At 42.6% G+C, this 18,695-nt stretch overlaps 1 protein-coding gene across 2 annotated transcripts; it reads left to right on the top strand.

The window, feature by feature from the left end:
* Positions 1–8,647: 8,647 nt before the first annotated feature.
* Positions 8,648–11,779, top strand: ubb (ubiquitin B). 2 transcript variants are annotated; one of them, XM_046303878.1, is made up of 3 exons: positions 8,648–8,797; positions 9,698–11,299; positions 11,528–11,779. In XM_046303878.1, exons 2-3 carry the CDS (start codon positions 9,706–9,708, stop codon positions 11,533–11,535), a joined length of 1,602 nt encoding a protein of 533 aa, XP_046159834.1. In that variant the 5' UTR covers positions 8,648–8,797; positions 9,698–9,705; the 3' UTR covers positions 11,536–11,779. The 2 variants fall into 2 exon arrangements, with proteins under 2 accessions (XP_046159834.1, XP_046159833.1); XM_046303877.1 differs by having other exon boundaries at positions 9,698–11,779.
* Positions 11,780–18,695: the final 6,916 nt, after the last annotated feature.

The raw sequence follows: 18,695 nt of genomic DNA, 5'->3' as shown, positions 1-18,695 counted from the left end.
ATTCCCCAAGAGAGGATGACTTGCACTTTAGCAGTGATAAATTCATGAACTTCTTTGAGGAAAAGATTATGATTATTAGAAAGCAAATTACGGACTCCTCTTTAAACCTGCGTATTCCTCCAAACCTCAGTTGTCCTGAGTCTGCACAACTCTGCCAGGACCTAGGATCAAGAGAGACGCTCAAGTGTTTTAGTACTATATCTCTTGACACAATGATGAAAATAATCATGGCCTCTAAACCTTCAAGCTGTATACTGGACCCTATTCCAACTAAACTACTGAAAGAGCTGCTTCCTGTGCTTGGCCCTCCTATGTTGAACATAATAAACGGCTCTCTATCCACTGGATGTGTACCAAACTCACTAAAAGTGGCAGTAATAAAGCCTCTCTTGAAAAAGCCAAACCTTGACCCAGAAAATATAAAAAACTATCGGCCTATATCGAATCTTCCATTCCTCTCAAAGATTTTAGAGAAGGCTGTTGCGCAGCAACTCACTGCCTTCCTGAAGACAAACAATGTATACGAAATGCTTCAGTCTGGTTTTAGACCCCATCATAGCACTGAGACGGCACTTGTGAAGGTGGTAAATGACATTTTGATGGCATCGGACCGAGGCTCTGCATCTGTCCTCGTGCTCCTAGACCTTAGTGCTGCTTTTGATACCATCGATCACCACATTCTTTTGGAGAGATTGGAAACCCAAATTGGTCTACACGGACATGTTCTGGCCTGGTTTAGGTCTTATCTGTCGGAAAGATATCAGTTTGTCTCTGTGAATGGTTTGTCCTCTGACAAATCAACTGTACATTTCGGTGTTCCTCAAGGTTCTGTTTTAGGACCACTATTGTTTTCACTATATATTTTACCTCTTGGGGATGTTATTCGAAAACATAATGTAAACTTTCACTGCTATGCGGATGACACACAGCTGTACATTTCAATGAAACATGGTGAAGCACCAAAATTGCCCTCGCTAGAAGCATGTGTTTCAGACATAAGGAAGTGGATGGCTGCAAACTTTCTACTATTAAACTCGGACAAAACAGAGATGCTTGTTCTAGGTCCCAAGAAACAAAGAGATCTTCTGTTGAATCTGACAATTAATCTTAATGGTTGTACAGTCGTCTCAAATAAAACTGTGAAGGACCTCGGCGTTACTCTGGACCCTGATCTCTCTTTTGAAGAACATATCAAGACCATTTCGAGGACAGCTTTTTTCCATCTACGTAACATTGCAAAAATCAGAAACTTTCTGTCCAAAAATGATGCAGAAAAATTAATCCATGCTTTTGTCACTTCTAGGTTAGACTACTGCAATGCTCTATTTTCCGGCTACCCGGATAAAGCACTAAATAAACTTCAGTTAGTGCTAAATACGGCTGCTAGAATCCTGACTAGAACCAAAAATTTGATCATATTACTCCAGTGCTAGCCTCTCTACACTGGCTTCCTGTCAAAGCAAGGGCTGATTTCAAGGTTTTACTGCTAACCTACAAAGCATTACATGGGCTTGCTCCTACCTACCTCTCTGATTTGGTCCTGCCGTACATACCTATACGTACGCTACGGTCACAAGACGCAGGCCTCCTAATTGTCCCTAGAATTTCTAAGCAAACAGCTGGAGGCAGGGCTTTCTCCTATAGAGCTCCATTTTTATGGAACGGTCTGCCTACCCATGTCAGAGACGCAAACTCGGTCTCAACCTTTAAGTCTTTACTGAAGACTCATCTCTTCAGTGGGTCATATGATTGAGTGTAGTTTGGCCCAGGAGTGGGAAGGTGAACGGAAAGGCTCTGGAGCAACGAACCGCCCTTGCTGTCTCTGCCTGGCCGGTTCCCCTTTTTCCACTGGGATTCTCTGCCTCTAACCCTGTTACGGGGCTGAGTCACTGGCTTGCTGGGGCTCTCTCGTGCCGTCCCTGGGGGGGATGCGTCACCTGGGTGGGTTGATTCACTGTTGTGGTCGGCCTGTCTGGGTTCCCCCCCACCCCTTGGGTTGTACCGTGTCGGAGATCTTTGTGGGCTATACTCGGCCTTGTCTCAGGATGGTAAGTTGGTGGTTGAAGATTTCCCTCTAGTGGTGTGGGGGCTGTGCTTTGGCAAAGTGGGTGGGGTTATATCCTTCCTGTTTGGCCCTGTCCGGGGTGTCCTCGGATGGGGCCACAGTGTCTCCTGACCCCTCCTGTCTCAGCCTCCAGTATTTATGCTGCAGTAGTTTATGTGTCGGGGGCTAGGGTCAGTTTGTTTATCTGGAGTACTTCTCCTGTCCTATTCGGTGTCCTGTGTAAATCTAAGTGTGCGTTCTCTAATTCTCTCCTTCTCTCTTTCTTTCTCTCTCTCGGAGGACCTGAGCCCTAGAACCATGCCCCAGGACTACCTGACATGATGACTCCTTGCTGTCCCCAGTCCACCTGGCCATGCTGCTGCTCCAGTTTCAACTGGCCTGGGCCCTAGGACCATGTCCCAGGACTACCTGACATGAGGACTCCTTGCTGTCCCCAGTCCACCTGGCCATGCTCCTGCTCCAGTTTCAACTGTTCTGCCTTACTATTATTCAACCATGCTGGTCATTTATGAACATTTGAACATCTTGGCCACGTTCTGTTATAATCTCCACCTGGCACAGCCAGAAGAGGACTGGCCACCCCACATATGCTCTCTCTAATTCTCTCTTTCTTTCTCTCTCTCGGAGGACCTGAGCCCTAGGACCGTGCCCCAGGACTACCTGACATGATGGCTCCTTGCTGTCCCCAGTCCATCTGACTGTGCTGCTGCTCCAGTTTCAACTGTTCTGCCTTATTATTATTTGACCATGCTGGTCATTTATGAACATTTGAACATCTTGGTCATGTTCTGTTATAATCTCTACCCGGCACAGCCAGAAGAGGACTGGCCACCCCACATAGCCCGGTTCCTCTCTAGGTTTCTTCCTAGGTTTTGGCCTTTCTAGGGAGTTTTTCCTAGCCACCGTGCTTTTACACCTGCATTGTTTGCTGTTTGGGGTTTTAGGCTGGGTTTCTGTACAGCACTTTGAGATATCAGCTGATGTACGAAGGGCTATATAAATAAATTTGATTTGATTTGATTTGAATAAATGTATATCCACGTCTGTCTGTTGTGAGATCCCTAGTCAATCGCTTCTCATATTTTATAAAACTATCATTTACATGAAGCAGTTCTTTATATACAGTACTCAACATACACTTATGGAACATGTTTTGCATGAAAAATTGTCCTCCCTCCCATAATTAAAAACAGCAAAGTACAGCAGGCTTGCACAAACACATTCCAGATAAGCTCAACTAGTCTTGAGGAAAGAGTGACGTGGCGATCACGCGTTGGGATTGAGTCACATGAAGAACCAACAGTCCATAGTGCATGCTGTGTATCTTTATAAGAATACTGTGACTGACCTAAATGACAGACCAGACAAACCAAACCACTCCTTACCCTCAATATGCAGTTGGCCAGTTATTGATTCCCTGGAAGGCAGAAGAATATCAAACTTGACCCTCAGCTGCTCAAAACACTGACTGTTCACATTAAATGACAATGCTTGAATTTGATAATGTCACAAATATTATAAGTTAACATGTACTATATTCTAGCTAAAGTGTCTAGAAGGTGCTCTGTATGACCATGTCACAGATACCTTCATACTGCCAAATCAGTGTGCCTAAAAATAGCTGATGATAACTGCTTGGTCATTATGACACCAGTATATGCCTCTTCTTGAAATAAAACAGAAGGACTATAGCATTTAACCTTTATTTAACTTGGCAAGTAAATTAAGAACCAATTCTATTTACAATGACTGCCTACCAAAAGGCAAAAGGCTTCCTGCAGGGACGGGGGCTGGGATTAAAAATAAAAATATAAGACAAAACACACATCACGACAAGAGAGACACCACAACACTACATAAAGAGAGACCTAAGACAACAACATAGCATGGCAGCAACACATGACAACACAGCATGGTAGCAACACAAGATGACAACAACATGGTAGCAACACAACATGGTAGCAGCACAAAACATGATACAAACATTATTGGGTACAGACAACAATACAAAGGCAAGAAGGTAGAGACAACAATACATCAGGTGAAGCAGCCACAACTGACAGTAAGAGTGTCCGTGATTGAGTCTTTGAATTAGGACATAAAACTGTAAAGTTTTAGTGTTTTTTGCAGCTCGTTCCAGTCGCTATTTGCAGCGAACTGAAAAGAGGAGCGACCCAGGGAAGTGTGAGCTTTGGGGACCTTTAACAGAATGTTACTGGCAGAATGGATGTTCTATGTGGAAGATGAGGGCTGCAGTAGATATCTCAGATAGGGGGGAGTGAGGCCTAAGAGGATTTTATAAATGAGCATCAACCAGTGGGTCTTGCGATGGGTATACAGAAATTACCAATTTACAGAGGAGTATAGAGTGCAGGGATGTGTCCTATAAGGAGCATTGGTGGCAAATCTGATGGCCGAATAATAAAGAACATCTAGCCGCTACAGGAACAACGTGTTAAATAATGTATTAAAAGAAAAGTCTGTGATGGTTATGGAAAATAATTCACAAACTCCATCAAGAGTGTAATATCAATCCAAACCAGATTGCTATTGGGCCAGGATGGTAAAGATTACAACTGGGTTGATATGTATCTCACCCTGAATCAGGAGTCAAAGGAGTTGCTCAAAGATGAAACAATGTAATTAATTTTGATGAGTGACACCGTGTATTGTTTTTTAAAAACATTTATTTGGCAGCACTTACTTGTGTTCTCTTACCAAGAAACCTGTATTTACCATGAGGGTTGTCCAGACAGTTTGTACAATGCTATGACTAGCCTATCCATTACAATCCTGAAGTTGGTTACTCTGAAAATACTTATTCCCTTCAAACCTGTACATTTCTTTTTTACTCATTCTGCTTTGTCTCTAGATATCTCATTCATTTCTCTAGGCAGAGCAGGAAAGGTAGAGAGCCTTACTGGCAGTTAGTCCATGAGCCAGGGCCCAGGGAGGTTGGTTGGGCTCACTTGGGCTGACAATGTCTCATAGTGATTTTCTTGAAGGTCTACAGTATGTCCCTAAGAGTTGGAAAATGTGTTATACCAGTGCAGCAATGTGTTATCAGTCTTTCTTCCATCCTTCCATCCCATGCATTTTTCCCATAGGAATTTTACCTCATGACAAACAATGTCAGTGTACAACAAGTTATTGCTCACATATACCCTTTAATCAAAAAAAGGAAACCCTGATACATTTTAATCTTTGTTTGCAAGTGGTTCTGAAGGGTCATGAAATTACCTTTGAAATTATATATAATATCACCAATTTTGAAAGTACCAGCAACAACTATTGTTAAAAATTAGCCCATATTGTGCCATTGACATTAGAATGTTGGAAGCTTAGCCATAAAATCCTATGTAGTGGGGAAGCTACGTTTTTGGATTGTAACTTTAGTGATAGAGGCACCACATTTCACACACGTAGCTAGAACTGTAAGTGTGTCTGTGTGTAGCTGGTGAGGTCAGGCGCAGGACAGCAGATATGAGTAATGAAATCAATTTTACTCAATAATAAAACAATACGTGTAGTGTAAATACAAGGCCACAAATACGGACCACATTACAATAAACAATTATTCACAAACAAACATGGGGGAACAGAGGGTTAAATAATGAACAAGTAATTGGGGAATTGAAACCAAGTGGGTAAGACAAAGACAAAACAAATGGAAAATGAAAAGTGGATCGGCGATGGCTAGAAGACCGGTGACATCGACTGCCGAACGCCGCCCGAACAAGGAGAGGGACCGACTTCGCGGAAGTCGTGACAAGAATAGGGTTTGCCTCTTGGTGGCCATCACAAGATTCATGTATTAATCCCACAGAAGGCTTTTTCCAATATGGCTGCTAAACAACTCAATGGTTGGATCGATTTCGCATAACTATACCTGTATGAAATATAATTGAATCATTTCTGAATATGTTTCATCCTTAATTGCAATACTTAATCTTCAAACATGTCAAATTGATTTATACATGTAAATAGTCAGGGATGTGGGCTGATTAACATGATAAACAATGTTATCCTTTAACTCCTTTCATTATAAGGGCTATAAACCTGTCCCGTACATTCCATTACAATGTAGTAAAATTAATTGTTCAACCTGTTGAGGCCAATTATATAACTTTTAGTATTCTAGTAACAGACCAATCTGCTATGGGCCCATAGTAAGAATACATCTTAATTAAGACTAGCTATGTGTAATAGTTTGCTGCTCTCATCATCAAGATATTTGTTTAAAACCTATTGGCATCCTTATGGAGTTTCTAGTCCTCTGTTTTATGAAAACTTTTAACAGGATCAAATCAAATCAAATTGTATTAGTCACATGCGCCGAATACAACAGGTGTAGACCTTACAGTGAAATGCTTACTTATGACCTCCTAACCAACAATTCAGTTATACAGATAAGAATAAGAGATAAAAGTAAAAAGTAATTAAAGAGCAGCAGTAAAAAATAACAAAAGCAAGACTATATACAGGGGGGGTACCGATACAGAGTCAATGTGCAGGGGCACCGGTTAGTTGAGGTAGTATGTACATGTAGGTAGAGTTATTAAAGTGACTATGCATTGTCATGGTGTAGAGAGAGAGGGTGTGGGGGTGGGGGGCACTGCAAATAGTCTGGGTAGCCATTTGACTAGATGTTCAGGAGTCTTATGGCTTGGGGGTAGAAGCTGTTTAGAAGCCTCTTGGACCGAGACTTGGCACTCCGGTACCGCTTGCCGTGCGGTAGCAGAGAGAACAGTCTATGACTGGGGTGGCTGGAGTTTTTGACAATTTTTAGTGCCTTCCTCTGACATCGCCTGGTATAGAGGTACTGGATGGCAGGAAGCTTGGCCCCAGTGATGTACTGGGCCGTTTGCACTACCATCTGTAGTGCTTTGCGGTCGGAGGCCGAGCAGTTGCCATGCCAGGCAGTGATGCAACTAGTCAGGATGCTCTAGATGGTGCAGCTGTAGAACCTTTTGAGGATCTGAGGACCCATGCCAAATCTTTTCAGTCTCCTGAGGTGTATAGATTTTGTCGTGCCCTCTTCACAACTGTCTTGGTGTGCTTGGACCATGTTAGTTTGTTAGTAATGTGGACACCAAGGAACTTGAAGCTATTGTATTGTAATTATTGCTATTGTAATTAATATTGCAATTATTGATCATGACATTTTCAGAAATCAGTGATTCAGACAACTTTTGGGGCACATTACCACAATTCTGTGAATCATTTAACATCTTTATACCTGTCACACATTCATACTACAATTATATTTCATACAGGTATGGTCATGCAAAATTGATCCAATGAGACCCCATTGAGTTGTTAAAAGGCTTTTGTGGGGTTAATACGTGAATCCTGTGATGGCCCTGTATCTACAAATCTTTTTCAAACCTTGTTCTATCTGTCTGTGTGAAATATGGTGCCTCTATCACCAAAGTTACAATCCAAAAACATAGCTGCCCCACTATATGGAATTCTATGGCTAAGCTTCCAATATTCTCATGTCAATGGCACAATATGGGCTATTTTGAAACAATAGTTGTAGCTGGTGTTTTCTTAGTTGGCTTTATTATATATCATTTGAAAGGTAATTTCACGGGAGTTTTTCCTAGCCACCGTGCTTCTACACCTGCATTGCTTGCTGTTTGGGGTTTTAGGCTGGGTTTCTGTACAGCACTTTGAGATATCAGCTGATGTACGAAGGGCTATATAAATAAATTTGATTTGATTTACATGTGCAGACAAAGCAGCATGAAGCATATGTTGGGAAACATGTTCCCATCTGCTGGAGGCTGGACCCCATGCTGCATGTTTCTGCTCTATATTAAGAAGTATGTTGGATGAAAAGGTTTGCTACTGGTTGTTTTTTTAGGATTGAGAAATGCCATGATATTTGCTCTTTATGTATTATGTTTACAGAAACAAATGCGAACAACTGACAAATAGTGGTATTTGACAGGTTGTGCCATATAGCTTTAACGAAGGGATTGTCTTGGTATTGATACAGTGTGAGTAGGCCTATATCAATAGGAGGATATGAGACAGACAGTACATATTGTCTAAAAAGTTTCCATTGTTTCATCAATAATCCCCCAACACTGAACAGGGCAAATAATAATTTGAGCGTCAAACTGTTTTTACAGTTGATCGGAAATGACACAAAACATTTTGTTTTTCATATCAGTGTTGTTTGGAAAGTTCATGGTACCGTCAGACAAGTTTGAAAACATTCACATTCCAAGGCAGCGATACATTAGCATCCACCAATCGTTGTATATCCAATTTGTAAGTCGCTCTGGATAAGAGCGTCTGCTAAATGACTTAAATGTAATGTTGTAAATGTTATTCAGACAAACAAGCGTCCAATCACAGATTCGGAGGATGGGTTCTTCACGTAGATCGTTCCAGCAATTTCTAGAGAAATCTCAGCACACAGCAGATAAATGTGACTCCGCCGCGAGTAATGTTTTTAAATCACCTTGTCCTAATCGAGAATTTGTATATGTGTTATAATATGAATATTTATTGCAGTCGAAATTGATTAATGCAATGTAAATCGTAAATGTACAGGTTACAGAACGGACTATGTTTTCAATAGCGGATGGATATTGTCACATGACGCTTTCTACGTCACAACGTTTTCTTTGTATAAATACAATACATGAACTATATTAAACGTAGAAGCAAGAAGACATCTTTAAAGAGAGTTTTGTGAAGTTTTCTCTGAAGTCAATCGTAAGTACACTGATTTAATATGTCGAAGTTTAGCGTTGAAAAAAAATACAGATAGTATTTTGTTAGTTAACTAATGTGCTGGATTTACTTGCTTTTTTTTAATGAGTAAGGCACAACAAAATAAATAGTGAGGGAAGAGCGAAACACGGTTGTTCAACACCATTCCGGTAACGTTAGAACAACCGTGTTTCGCTCTAACCTCACAAAATATTTAATTTTTGTGCCTTAACCATTTTTTTTTTTTTTTTAGGCCTCAATTGTACAAGTGATCGTTTTCGGGTAATATTTATCCCTGGAAGTTTGTTAGCCGTAGCGACTGTTAGTTTTCTCCCCCATTTTTATGCTGCTTCGCTAGCCAGGTGAACACAGGGCACACTAGTTAGTGGTGGGGAAGATGGCGTCGGTACGGAATCCAAACGGTTAGCGTTACGCCACAGAGAACAAAGAGACAGATATTTCACCGGATGTATAAATGTGACACATCCAAGTCCAGTGGGAGAAGATTTATTTTGGATTACATTTTACACGTTCTCATCGACGTAACATTTTATCTTAAAGTTCTGTTCCAGAAGCTAAAATCTGTTATGAACAGAGTTGACTACGTTTTTTTTTTATATAGCATTGACCGTGTAAAAGTCTTAAATCACGTTTAGGAGTGCAAAGGCATATTGAGTTACTACACCGATATATGCAAATGCATGCTAGAACACCTAATAGGATTTGAGCTTGCATAATGGCAAATACATTAAATTAAAAGTTATTGGCACCAGGATAACAAGTTTGAGGTGTTACTTCACTTTGTGTTAACAATGGACATTAGTATTGAGTGGTAAACTAATTCAATAGGGACATATAATTTGCATTATTGTTATAATTAACTGATTGTTCACTCTGTTTCAGGTGCAAAGATGCAGATCTTCGTGAAGACCCTGACAGGCAAGACCATCACCCTTGAGGTTGAGCCAAGCGACACCATTGAGAACGTGAAGGCCAAGATCCAGGACAAGGAGGGCATCCCCCCAGACCAGCAGAGGCTGATATTTGCCGGCAAGCAGCTAGAAGATGGCCGCACCCTCTCAGACTACAACATCCAGAAAGAATCCACCCTCCATCTTGTGCTGCGTCTCAGGGGAGGCATGCAGATCTTCGTGAAGACCCTGACAGGCAAGACCATCACCCTCGAGGTTGAGCCAAGCGACACCATTGAGAACGTGAAGGCCAAGATCCAGGACAAGGAGGGCATCCCCCCAGACCAGCAGAGGCTGATCTTTGCCGGCAAGCAGCTAGAAGATGGCCGCACCCTCTCAGACTACAACATCCAGAAAGAATCCACCCTCCATCTTGTGCTGCGTCTCAGGGGAGGCATGCAGATCTTCGTGAAGACCCTGACAGGCAAGACCATCACCCTTGAGGTTGAGCCAAGCGACACCATTGAGAACGTGAAGGCCAAGATCCAGGACAAGGAGGGCATCCCCCCAGACCAGCAGAGGCTGATCTTTGCCGGCAAGCAGCTAGAAGATGGCCGCACCCTCTCAGACTACAATATCCAGAAAGAATCCACCCTCCATCTTGTGCTGCGTCTCAGGGGAGGCATGCAGATCTTCGTGAAGACCCTGACAGGCAAGACCATCACCCTTGAGGTTGAGCCAAGCGACACCATTGAGAACGTGAAGGCCAAGATCCAGGACAAGGAGGGCATCCCCCCAGACCAGCAGAGGCTGATCTTTGCCGGCAAGCAGCTAGAAGATGGCCGCACCCTCTCAGACTACAATATCCAGAAAGAATCCACCCTCCATCTTGTGCTGCGTCTCAGGGGAGGCATGCAGATCTTCGTGAAGACCCTGACAGGCAAGACCATCACCCTCGAGGTTGAGCCAAGCGACACCATTGAGAACGTGAAGGCCAAGATCCAGGACAAGGAGGGCATCCCCCCAGACCAGCAGAGGCTGATCTTTGCCGGCAAGCAGCTAGAAGATGGCCGCACCCTCTCAGACTACAACATCCAGAAAGAATCCACCCTCCATCTTGTGCTGCGTCTCAGGGGAGGCATGCAGATCTTCGTGAAGACCCTGACAGGCAAGACCATCACCCTCGAGGTTGAGCCAAGCGACACCATTGAGAATGTGAAGGCCAAGATCCAGGACAAGGAGGGCATCCCCCCAGACCAGCAGAGGCTGATCTTTGCCGGCAAGCAGCTAGAAGATGGCCGCACCCTCTCAGACTACAACATCCAGAAAGAATCCACCCTCCATCTTGTGCTGCGTCTCAGGGGAGGCATGCAGATCTTCGTGAAGACCCTGACAGGCAAGACCATCACCCTCGAGGTTGAGCCAAGCGACACCATTGAGAATGTGAAGGCCAAGATCCAGGACAAGGAGGGCATCCCCCCAGACCAGCAGAGGCTAATCTTTGCCGGCAAGCAGCTAGAAGATGGCCGCACCCTCTCAGACTACAACATCCAGAAAGAATCCACCCTCCATCTTGTGCTGCGTCTCAGGGGAGGCATGCAGATCTTCGTGAAGACCCTGACAGGCAAGACCATCACCCTCGAGGTTGAGCCAAGCGACACCATTGAGAACGTGAAGGCCAAGATCCAGGACAAGGAGGGCATCCCCCCAGACCAGCAGAGGCTGATCTTTGCCGGCAAGCAGCTAGAAGATGGCCGCACCCTCTCAGACTACAACATCCAGAAAGAATCCACCCTCCATCTTGTGCTGCGTCTCAGGGGAGGACCTTAAGTTTCCCCTGCTTTTTTCAAAAGTTACCAAATATATTTTTCAATTCTTGAAGCCATAAAGGTTTTTAGTTTATTTTGTATTCAGTTTCCTTTCACAGCTTTGATGTTATTATACAAACAATAATACAATGGATCTTAAATTGATTACATGAGGTGTGTTTGACAATGTGTAAGAAACATAGTATATTGTCACACTTGTAATGAAACAATGCTATTTAATTAAACCTTTATATATATATGCTAAATCCTTTGAGGTATTACTTACCACTGGTTTAAAGCAAAAGCTGGAGATTCAAGTGCTTTGATGGGTTTCATTGTAATTTTAAAAATTACTTAATTTAGGGTACCATGGTTACTGACAATTGATAGCTTACTTAGCCCACCAAAGGGCAATGTGTGGCTAATTACAATAAGATTCTGTGAAAAGGCAGCTGGTCTACATGACATGGCTGTGAATAACTGCTGTATTCCTAGCCTCCCATTTCCCAAATTGTCCTCTACAACAAGCTAGGGGAATTAACTACAATGGCAAGACTGATCACTTTGGGTAGTATGCTATCAGTTAGTAATTTACTATTTAACACTTTCAAGTGGGAATAAGCAAGAACATTATTGCTTACATATTTTATTTTTATATATACAAAAAATTATTGTCGGTCCAGATAGCTGCTGAATACTACTACGATTTGAATTTAGTTACAGTACCAGCAAGCTACTGCAAAATGTAGTTCTGTACCTGAACTCCTATTAATGAGCCTTTGCTGCCCCCTGTTGACAAAAGCTAAAAACAAACTGGCAGCTGTACGGAAAAAGTTTTCAGCCCACTGATGGTTGAACAAGTAAAAGTAAAGTTAACTTAATAGAAAATTACTCATCTGAAAGTCACCCAGTAAAATACTAGAGTAAAAGTATACATTTGAATGTACTCAAGTAGCCTAACAATGGTGGGAAAAGGACTCAATTGCCATACTTGAGAAAGTAAATGCTATACATATAATTGCCAGGCAGCACAATTACATTATTTTATTTGCTGACAGCCAGGGGCACACAGCCTGCTTGCCGTCTCTGTTTAACTATTACTGTGCATTTCACTCCTTGCAACTTATGTCACTTTACCAGCAATCACATTCTAACATTAGGCATTCTGACATACATTTCATTGTAAACATTGGGCGTGGGCTAGGAACGTAGAGTGTGGGGAGAACAAAGCATTCCCGTTTATTGCATTTTTACCACCAGCCTATGTGATCACCTCACACCAAAGAAGCTCGTGAACACTAGCCTAATTTTTTTATCCAGCGAGCAAGAGCAAGGTTTTTTTTGTATTTGTGTTCATAATACAAATATATATATATATATTTTTTAAATCAAAGAGCAAGGTGCTTCTTTCCTCTTTTTTTTCTTTTTTTTTACTGAAAGGCCAGTGGAGAAGCTAGCGGAAGGGAACAGTGAAGACTGTAAATTTGAATGTTGTTCATAGGCTGGGGCTATAATCCACAATTTGTATGCTAGCCTATATATTAGGCCTAGCCTACTTGTGAATTTAGGCGACCAACACCTGTGCTGGAAGTAGTTTGTCCCAGGAGGGTGCTGGATTATTTATTATTTGCAGACATCTACAGTGCCTCTGGAAAGTATTCAGTCCCCTGGACTTTTTTTCACATTTTATTACATTACAGCCTTATTCTAAACTTGATTAAATAAATATCCCATAATGACAAAGTGAAAACAGTAATTGACAAAAAAAGTAAACAAAAAACCCCAGAAATGCCTTATTTACTTAAGTATTCAGACCCTTTGCTATGAGACTTGAAATTGAGCTCAGATGCATCCTGTTTCCATTGATCATCCTTGAGATGTTTCTACAACTTAATTGGAGTCCACCTGTGGTAAATTCAATTGATTGGACATGATTTGGAAAGGCACACACCTGTCTATATAAGGTCTCAGTTGACAGTGCATGTCATAGCAAAAACCAAGACATGAGATCGAAGGAATTGTCTGTAGAGCCCCGAGACAGCATTGTGTCAAGTCGCAGAGAAAGGGGGCAAGGTACCAAAAATGTCTGCAGCATTGAAGGTCCCCAAGAGCACAGTGGCCTCCATCATTCTTAAATGGAATAAGTTTGGAACCACCAAGTCTCTTCCTAGAGCTGGCCACTCGACAAAAAACTGAGCAATCGGGAGAGGAGGGACCAAGAACCCGATGGTTACTCTGACAGAGCTCCAGAGTTCCTCTGTGGAGATGGGAGAACCTTCCAGCAGGACAGCCATCTCTGCAGCACTCCATCAATCAGGTCTTTATGGTAGTGTGGCCAGGCAGAAGCTACTCCTCAGTAAAAGGCACATGACAGCCCTCTTGGACTTTGCCAAAAGGCACCTAAAGACTCTCAGACCATGAGAAACAAGATTCTCTGGTCTGATGAAACCAAGATTGAACTATTGGCCTGAATACCAAGCGTCACATCTGGAGGAAACCTGGCACCATCCCTATGGTGAAACTATATGACACAAAATGCTGTGTAAAATAGCTAAAAGGCTATAAAGTAACATTAACTGTAAAGGTATCAGTCCCTATTGGAAACTTTTACAACTGCAATTAAATTACGTTATCTTTATAATGTATTTTACCTCAGACAATCTGCTAGTGAAGTTGCTAGCTAGCAAGTTAGCATAAACTAGTGCTAACTGGGATAGTCATTGTCTAAATGACAGGTAGAAACACATAACATTACGAAAAAATATCAACATCTTTCTCTTTAAACAAGTGGATTATTTATCTTAAGGTATTTTAAAAACAACAATTATAGATCTAACTTCATTGGACTATATCTACAACTTTTTCACATTTTCAAAGAATTTGATCAATTTACCACAAAATCGAAATTGAAATATCTCCAAAAGTTGTGATGACACATCCGTTTTGTCACCAAAGCCCCATATACCACCCACCACTGCGACCTGTATGTTCTCGTCGGCTGGCTCTCACTACATATTCGTTGCCAGACCCACTGGCTCCAGGTCATCTATAAGTCTTTGCTAGGTAAAGCCCTGCCTTATTCTCAGCTCACTGGTCACCATAACACCCACCCGTAGCACACACTCCAGCAGGTATATCTCACTGGTCATCCCCAAAGCCAACAGCTCCTTTGGCCACCTTTCCTTCCAGTTCTCTGCTGCCAATTACTGGAACGAATTGCAAAAATCACTGAAGTTGGAGACATATCTCCCTCACTAACTTTAAGCATCAGCTATTTGAGCAGCTTACGCTCCGATTTGACACACTGAACTCTGTCTGCAAAGTAATTGGTGAACCAGGCAAGGCAGTCATCCGAAAAACCGAGGCTACTGAGTCTGCTGATAAGAATATGGTGATTGACAGAGTCGAAAGCCTTGGCAAGGTCGATGAAGACGGCTACACAGTACTGTCTTTTATCGATGGCGGTTATGATGTCGTTTAGTACCTTGAGTGTGGCTGAGGTGCACCCATGACCGGCTCGGAAACCAGATTGCATAGCGGAGAAGGTACGGTGGGATTCTTACAAGTCATTGAAATTACTTGGAAACAACGTTGATTCAACCAGTGTGTGCCCAGTGGGTTCTCACAAGGGAATGACCATAGCAGGTTGCAAAGGTATTGTTTATTATTGTTCTTCAAATTATATACGGACAATATGAATATTGTTTCCAACTACCAATCAGCAACTGCAGTGTAAATTCAGCTGCATATTGAACGTTGAGATTGCTGGAATGCCAGTCTCTTTGCCAAATTACATTAAGTGGAAAATAATGGAATGTTAGCTAAAAAGACTTGTCCCAAACTAGCACACTCCAACACTCAGACACAATTTACAAATGCAGTATTTGTGTTTAGTGAGTCAGCCACATCAGAGGTAATGCGTTATATTAATAGGTTTGGAATTGGAACATATTCAAATCAAGTCAAATCAAACTTGATTTGTCACATGCGCCGAATACAAGTGCAGACCTTACCATGAAATGCTTACTTACAAGCCCTTAACCAACAGTGCAGTTCAAGAGTTAAGAAAATATTTATCAAATAAACTAAAGTAAAAAATAATAAAAAGTAACACAATAACATAACAATAACGAGGCTATATACATGGCGAACCGGTACCGAGTCAGTGTGTGAGGGTACATGTTATTTTGTAATTTGTACATGTAGGTAGGGGTGAAGTGACTGCATATATAATAAACAGAGATTAGCAGCAGTGTACAAAACAAATGGAGGGGGTGGGTCAATGTAATAGTCCGGTGGCCATTTGATTAATTGTCAACAGTCTTATTGCTTTGGGGTAGAAGCTGTTAAGGAGCCTTTTGGTCCGAGACTTGGTGCTCTGGTACCGCTTGCCGTGCGTTAGCAGAGAACACTGTCTATGACTTGGGGGACTGGAGTCTCTGACAATTTTATGGGCTTTCCTCTGACACCTCCTATTATATAGATCCTGGATGGCAGGAAACTTGGCCTCAGTGATGTACTGGACCGTACGCACAACCCTCTGTAGTGACTTACGGTCAGATGCTGAGCAGTTGCCATACCAGGCGGTGATGCAACCGGTCAGGATTGCTGTCTAGCCTGAGCATTCTAAATGTAATGAGTGGGTGTCAGGAAAATTGTATGGTAAAAAGTATATATTTTCTTTAGGAATGTACACTCTTAGAAAAAGGGTTCCAAAAGTGTTCTTCGGATGAAGAACCCTTTTAGGTTCTAGAAAGCACCCTTTTTTCTAAGAGTGTAGTGGAGTAAAAGTAAAGATACCCCAAAAGACAACTTAAGTAGTACTTAAAAGTATTTTTACTTTGTCACTTTACACCAGACTAGGCTATGTGGTGTTTTTTTGAAATACACTACATGGCCAAGAGTATGTGGACACCTGTTCATTGAACATCTCATTCCAAAATCATGGGAATTAATATGGAGTTGGTCCCCCTTTTGCTACTTTAACAGACTACACTGTTCTGGGAAGGCTTTCCACTAGATGTTGGAGCATTGTTGCGGGGACTTGCATCCATTCAGTCTCAAGAGCATTAGTGAGGTCGGGCACTGATGTTGGGTGATTAGGCCTGTCTCCCAGTCGGTGTTCCAATTCATCCCAAAAGTGTTCCATGCGGTTGAGGTCAGGGCTCTGTGCAGGCCAGTCAAGTTCTTCCACACCTATTTCGACAAACCACGTCTGTATGGTCCTCACTTTGTGCAAGGGGGCATTGTCATGCTGAAACAGGTAAGGGCCTACCATGAAAAACAGCCCCAGTGTCACACCCTGATCTTTTTCACCTGTCCTTGTGATTGTCTCCACCCCCCTCCAAGTGTCGCCCATCTTCCCCATTATCCCCTGTGTATATATTCCTGAATTCTCTGCTTGTCCTTTGCCAATTTGTCAAGTCAACCAGCTTTAGTTTCTCAGCGCCTGCTTTTTCCAAGTCTCTTTTTTCTGGCCCTCCTGGTTTTGACCCTTGCCTGTCCTGACTCCAAGCCCGCCTGCCTGACCACTCTGCCTGAGCCTACCTACAGACCTGTACCTTTGCCCTCCGCTGGATTTTTGACCTCTGCTTAACCTGACCCTGAGCCTGACTGCCGTTCGGTACCGTTGCCTCACCTCTGGTTACTGATCCCTGCCTGCCTTGACCTGTCTATTACCTGTCCCTATTGGATCATTAAATGATTGTTTATTCAACATGGTTTGCATCTGGGTCTTACCTTAAACCTGATACCCAGACCATTATTCCGCAAGCTTTATACCACTCCAGCCGACGCTTGGTATTGTGCATGGTGATCTTAGGCTTGTGTGCGGCTGCTCGGAAATGGAAACCCACTTCATGAAGCTCCCTACAAACAGTTCTTGTGCTGATGTTGCTTCCAGAGGCAATTTGGAACTCAGTGGTGAGTGTTGCAACCGAGGACATACGATTTTATGCGTTACGTGCCTCCGCACTCGGTGGTCCTGTTCTGTGAGCTTGTGTGGCCTACCACTTCACAGCTGAGCTGTTGTTGCTCCTAAACGTTTCCACTTCACAATAACAGTACTTAAAGTTGACTGGGAAGAAATTTGATGAACTGACTTGTAGGAAAGGTGGCATCCCATGACGGTGCCACATTTAAAGTTACTGAGCTCTTCAGGACAGGCCATACTACTGCCAATGTTTGTCTATGGAGATTGCATGGCTGTGTGCTCAATTTTGTTTTTTACACCTGTCATCCATGGGTGTGGCTGAAATAGCCGAATCCACTAATTTGAAGAGGTGTCCACATCATTTTGGCCTTGTAGTGTAGGACTGTATTATCTTACACTTGAATCTGAAATAGGATTGCCTAAACTTCCATTCCCCTCATAAAACAGGATTACTACCACACAGAAATTAGCTGACACAAGCAGCCTGTATAAAAGCTTTTCAACATATGCAGTGACCTTTCCAGCTAAAGTAATCAATACAGTGTTGGCAACCTGAGGAGGAGCCCACATAGTCCATACATGCTACAGAATGAGAATTGAACTCCTTAAATGTCTGTAGTACACTCATGAACTGAACCTGACCTCAAAACTTTTGCCCACAGAGCATGAGAAGAGCAGCCTGTGACCCCTAACATCTCCAATGGTCTACAGTATCTTTCAACCCCAGTCTGTGGAAGTAGTTGATTCTGAAATTAGTCTGGGACTGTCTGGGAGATTTACAATAGTATTTTGTGTGAGAAATATTGTTGTGAAAAGGATTATAGCCTATAAATGAAATGAGACTGATTGAGATGGTACTGCAATTCAGGTGACCCAGTCCAGCAGTCTGCAATATCATATTACACACACACACACACACACACACACACACACACACACACACACACACACACACACACACACACACACACACACACACACACACACACACACACACACACACACACACACACACACACACACACACACACACACACACACACACACACACACACACACACACACACGGGCTAGGCCTAATTAGCACAATGTTTTTGTATTAATTAGACCTAACACCATATTGCTTAGGTTATTATGCAGACTGGGCCAGCCCTATCCTGGCCCACATTTCAATCCAAGGTGTGAGGAAATAACTCTCACAACCCCACTCCACTCTAACCAGTGTCGGGTAACCTACCCAGGATCTATTT

Source organism: Oncorhynchus gorbuscha, linkage group LG16, assembly GCF_021184085.1.
Source record: "Oncorhynchus gorbuscha isolate QuinsamMale2020 ecotype Even-year linkage group LG16, OgorEven_v1.0, whole genome shotgun sequence".
Classification (NCBI taxonomy): domain Eukaryota; kingdom Metazoa; phylum Chordata; class Actinopteri; order Salmoniformes; family Salmonidae; genus Oncorhynchus; species Oncorhynchus gorbuscha.
This window is presented reverse-complemented; position numbering and strand designations above follow the sequence as displayed.